Source organism: Euphorbia lathyris, chromosome 1 (assembly GCF_963576675.1).
Source record: "Euphorbia lathyris chromosome 1, ddEupLath1.1, whole genome shotgun sequence".
NCBI classification, from domain to species: domain Eukaryota; kingdom Viridiplantae; phylum Streptophyta; class Magnoliopsida; order Malpighiales; family Euphorbiaceae; genus Euphorbia; species Euphorbia lathyris.
Genome location: NC_088910.1, coordinates 115,526,687 through 115,531,833, shown reverse-complemented (window position 1 = coordinate 115,531,833; position 5,147 = coordinate 115,526,687). Strand labels below are relative to the sequence as shown.

At 32.2% G+C, this 5,147-nt stretch overlaps 1 protein-coding gene across 2 annotated transcripts; it reads right to left on the bottom strand.

Moving 5' to 3' along the window:
- Positions 1 to 1,291: 1,291 nt before the first annotated feature.
- Positions 1,292 to 4,361, bottom strand: LOC136210724 (RHOMBOID-like protein 2). Of its 2 annotated transcripts, none has more exons than XM_066002103.1 (5): positions 3,888 to 4,361; positions 2,293 to 2,456; positions 2,024 to 2,187; positions 1,664 to 1,947; positions 1,292 to 1,579 (listed from the first exon to the last, which is right to left on the bottom strand). In XM_066002103.1, the coding sequence occupies exons 1-4, from the start codon at positions 4,163 to 4,165 to the stop codon at positions 1,666 to 1,668; spliced, it is 888 nt and encodes a 295-aa protein (XP_065858175.1). In that variant the 5' UTR covers positions 4,166 to 4,361; the 3' UTR covers positions 1,292 to 1,579; positions 1,664 to 1,665. The 2 variants fall into 2 exon arrangements, with proteins under 2 accessions (XP_065858175.1, XP_065858174.1); XM_066002102.1 differs by having other exon boundaries at positions 1,697 to 1,947; positions 3,888 to 4,360.
- Between the last annotated feature and the right edge of the window lie 786 nt (positions 4,362 to 5,147).

Below are 5,147 nucleotides of genomic sequence, written 5' to 3'. Positions count from 1 at the left end.
AAATAAAAGAGAAGAAAAAAAGAGAAAAAGAAGGTGAAGAAAAGGTAAAAAATAAAAGAGAGAAGAAAGTAGAAAACACCAACCCATAGAATAGAATCCATTCAATTTACTATCCATATAAGCCCAACCCATACTCATACAAAGTATTTTGAATTTTTTTAATTCAAGCCATCATACCCAATACAACCCTAATATAATCACAATCCGGGGAAAATTACACAGAAATTCATCTTTTAAAAACTATTTACAACTATATCAAATCATAATTTTAGATTATATTAAACTAATAAAATTAGTACTTTTAATATATTTTAAGGATTCGAATTTATAAATTAAAAGTATAGAATATATTTTATAGGGTTTATGATTTATGAATTGGAGTCTAGAATTTTTAAATTATGGTATAAAATCATAATATATAGAGATAATAACATATTAAGAATTAAGTTTGGCGATATGACATAGTTGTAATTTTGTACTTAATTATGATATTCATGTATTTTATCCATCTATAACCCGTCCAACTCATTTTTTAACACCCCTAGCATAAAATAATAAAACTTTAACCCTTGAAAGCATTTTCAAGACGAATCAGTTTTACCCATATGTAGTAGAAAACTTCAAACGAACCAATTTACCGTTATTTTAATTACTCCATCTGTTTTATATTAAATGTTTTTTTAGAGTGTTACATAAATTAAAGATATTAAAAAAAGACGTTATCGCTTATTTATTGATTCCACTATTTCGTTATAATAAGTCAATTATTTTAATTTAATCTCTATAAACTCATGTTTTATAACACATAGAAGGTAACTTAAGTCTGCCCAAAAAAAAGTCTGCCCAAAAAAAAAAAAAAAAGTAACTTAATGTGTATTGATCATATAATATAACATGTAATATAAAATAAGAAAAAACTTCTAAAAAAACATGTAATATGAAACGGATGGAGTAATATTTAATTATCACATATAACTTTCCAAATATTATTATATCTAAAATGTTTATTATATTATCAATATATAGTCACAAAAAAACTTGCCAAAATAGACAAAACTACTTAAAATATTCACTATATTATTAAAACAGTTACAAACGAACTGTCAAAATACAGAAAAACTGTTTCAATTTATTAATAAACTTGTTTGGAAACGATGTAACGAGCGAGAACAGTCAGACTTTGATATATTAAACCTAAAAAATTGAAACTAAGACGGCATAGCAAAACATTGTTACTTAATTATAATACATTATAAATAGCAGCTTCAACACTGGAAATGACAGCAGAACAAGAAGAAAATAAAAAATGTAATATATTACTCATTCATGTCCTCCATTAATATACAAGTGTGGAAAGCTTAATCAATAAAATAACATTTAGAAAAATAAAGTTTGAGAGTAAATTATATATATTTATATATCAATTACAAGGATCCTACACAAAGTTTTCCATCCCCTAAACAGATATTAGTTATCACATTTCCACTTACTGGTAGGCACACAACTTAGGTAATGACACCAGCTGCAATGATCATTCCCATTCACTCCTCTAAACAGCATCACCAATCCAACTGTAAAACTGCCCCAACCAAAAAAAAAAATCAGAATTAGTGTCCGCTTAGCGAACAACAAACAGTAAACAACAACAGTGAACCAAACAGACCGTTACAAGTTTCGGATATTGTCAATTGCATACCCAGAAATAAGTAAAGCAAGGGCAACCAGCAGTAGCACATATTGGTAAACCTTGTGTTTAGATCTCACACGGGCATCGGCAGGAAGATTCCGCCCTTCATACCATCCAAACTGTGGACGGAGTAGTATGATAAACCCAAGAAGAAAACCGGTCAGAAAGCCTCCTATATGTGCGAAGTTATCAACATGTGGTAGAATTCCGACAGCCAAGTTGATGGCGATGATGATCACGAGAGTTAATAGTGCTGCTACCTGTACAGGCAGGAGAATGTTACCTAAATTGGGTATGAATGAAGAATGTTATAAAGCGGAGTTGTTAGAAGAATACCTTGTTACTGTATATAGACCAGTTTGTAAGAAGCTCTGATAACATTGCCCCAAGAAGGCCAAATAAAGCACCGGATGCACCTACAGAAATGTTCTGATGGATAAAGAGCGTCGACAAAATACTTCCCCCGAATCCTGATACTAGATAGATTATCCCTACGCGTACTGGAAGATTGTGCAAAAACATGTTAGAATGTTTGCATTTTAATCTATAAAATCTACTGCTACATTTGATGCAAAAAAATGAGGACTAGAGGGGAGAAAATGTACCGAATCCAAATTGTTGTTCAAGGCGAATCCCGATGAAGACCAAGCTCAACATATTTGCAAGAAGGTGAATGATTCCTGCGTGCAACCACATAGAAGCGATAAGTCTCCATCCTTGATGCCGATGCACCACCTTGTTCCAATCCAGGGCACCCATTTTTTCCAATCTGCACAATGAGACATCATTAGTCTTAAATACATGCTATTCTCATACCAATGGATGTAGAAAATAGAAGCATAATTCTAAAGGCTTAATACATTACAGCCCCTTTACTTGGCCAAGATTCCCATTGGCTCCTTGAACTTTGGCTCTCTAAACTTGCTTAAAATGTCCTATTGCCCCTTGAACTTGATTAATGTGACCTATTGGCCCCTAAACTAGCTTAGGGTGACCTACAAGTTCAAAATGACCTATTGGCTTCCTAAACGTGCTTAAAGTGGTAAGCACTTTAGGCAAATTTAGGGCCTAGTGAGACATCTCAAAAGTTTAGGGAGGCAATCCGATTATTTGGAAAGTACAGGCCAGGCCCCTTGACGTTTTAAGCCAATTCTAAACGTTAGATGCCTACATACTAATAAATCAATGGCACATTGCAACAAAAGAAGCTGAAGAATGAATGCTCGCTAAAATTTACTGATTAGGTACTATTTTTTCTTCAATCAAATTGTTACAAAATAAAAAATCACAATGTAACAAGAACTAAATTCACAACATCCCTACAATATTCAGCACTATACGCAATGTATTGCAGTAGTCAGAAGTATTTGCAGTGTAAATTACTCCAATATCAATCAATTCAAAGAACAGAGACATGTTAACATTAATCTTTCACTTTCCCCCAACAAATTCAGAAAAGCAGAAGTCACCTAATGTTTTCTGCAAAAGTTATAAAGGCTGAATACATCCTTGAACTTAGCCTAAAACGCAATTGGCCCCTGAGCTTTGAGGATGTCTCGTTGGACCTTTGGATTTGCTTAACATGACATGATTAAGAAAAATTGGGCAAATTGAAGTGTATCATTTAAGCAAGTTTAGCTGCTAATAGGTCAATTTAAACAAATTCCGGGGACAATAGGTCAATTTAAGCAAGTTCTAAAACTTCAAAAGGAGGTGATGTATTTTAGCCAATTAAAAACCCCAATCTGCTTTTGATCTTCTACTATAGAAACCTCAATATTACAAAATGAAATACTCCCATGTTTTTACAGGTTTTCTTCAATGGGACCTCAAATTCAGTACACCCACACATTCTCTATCCAAACCAATAATTCAATTAATCATTAATAAATAAAAAAATAACAATATCCAATTCTGGGAATCAAACAAAAAAGACATAGAAAAGCAGAAATTTCCCTTTAAATTTCCATTGAACTTCAAATAGGTGTACTTCACACAAACCCTATAGCAATTCATTAACCCCATTAAAAGCAAAGCATCAAAAGACATAAAGGAGGAGAACATAATAATTATTTGAAACAATTAGCAACTGAAATTGAATTTGAAAAGCTCAAAGTTGCATAATTCAAAAGCAGAAGAATCCAAATCAAGAAACCAATCAAAACAGAAGAAAAAAACAAAAAGAGAAAAAGAAACTCACGCTTCAGAAGAAGGACCAAACAAAGGGTTCTCTCTCAAAGGCTGAAACGAAAATCTTCCCAGAAACTTGGCGACGCAAGCGCCTTCAAAACCGAGGTTGTTTTTAGGGCAATTGTTGACATACATAGCCGCAATAAAAGCAGCAATATTGGCCACAACAAACATAGGAATCAACCAGGAAGTCCATTGCTTATCCGAGGTTTCATGATAATAGAAATTGGGATTGCTAGCGTAGTATCCTCTATTCTTACTTCCTCTTTCCGGATCCTCACTACCCATTCTCAGTTCTCCAATACCGAATTGAAAAAATTGAAATTCGTTGAGGCGAGTTAAGAGTAATTATATATATTTATATGTATGAGAAGATAAAAGAAGTGACTTGGAAGGAAAGATGGAAATCGCAGAGACAGTAGGAGAAGGAGAAGAGAAGGTTCTTACGTTGTGATGTGAGGTCATATTTGTTTTAGGAAGATTTAAAAGCGTTGCGAATAATAAACACTGGAAGGATGAACAATTAATAATCTAGCTGTCGTTTCGTGGCTTCAAAACGTGGGTTTGGGTCCCTGATTATGAATCGGATCGACTTAGTGCGTTAGGCGGTAGTTGTTTTTTTTTGATAGAGTTACCACTCGTCGCATTACGTCTGGGTGAAGGATATTTCCAGTTTTTTTTTTTCCTTACCTAACCCAAAACGTAACATTTTATTCTGAAAATAGTAATAATGACAAGAGAACGTATTTTATAGACATAATACTCATTTACCTCAATAAACTAAGGTTTCAAAATCCATTACTTTTTTACCTCAAAAAAAAAAAAAAAAAATCCATTACTTTAAACAATCAAAATCATTAATTAGATCTCTTAATTAAGTAAAAATTACTAATTTAATCCTTATTTTAAACAAAAAAATCATTAATTGAGGTCTCAACAAAATATTTGGTTAAACAATTCCAGACTCTCTTATCTAAATCCATTTTGAATCAGTACAGAGATTATTACGGTTTTTATCGAATAGTTGCAGTTTCTAAGTTTAGGATGGAATGAGGATTCAATTAATGATTTTTACTTAGTTTAAGGACTTGATTGATGATTTTAATAGTTTAGGGTTGTAATTGATTTCGAAGCTTTAGTTTAGGGATCCAAATGTGTGTAATGTCTATTTTATACTATGTTATTTTATTTTCTTAAGTTTATATCTATTCAATTTTATGATTTTGCATAATGTTGTTTTTATTAAAAGGACTTGTATTAGACTTGAAAT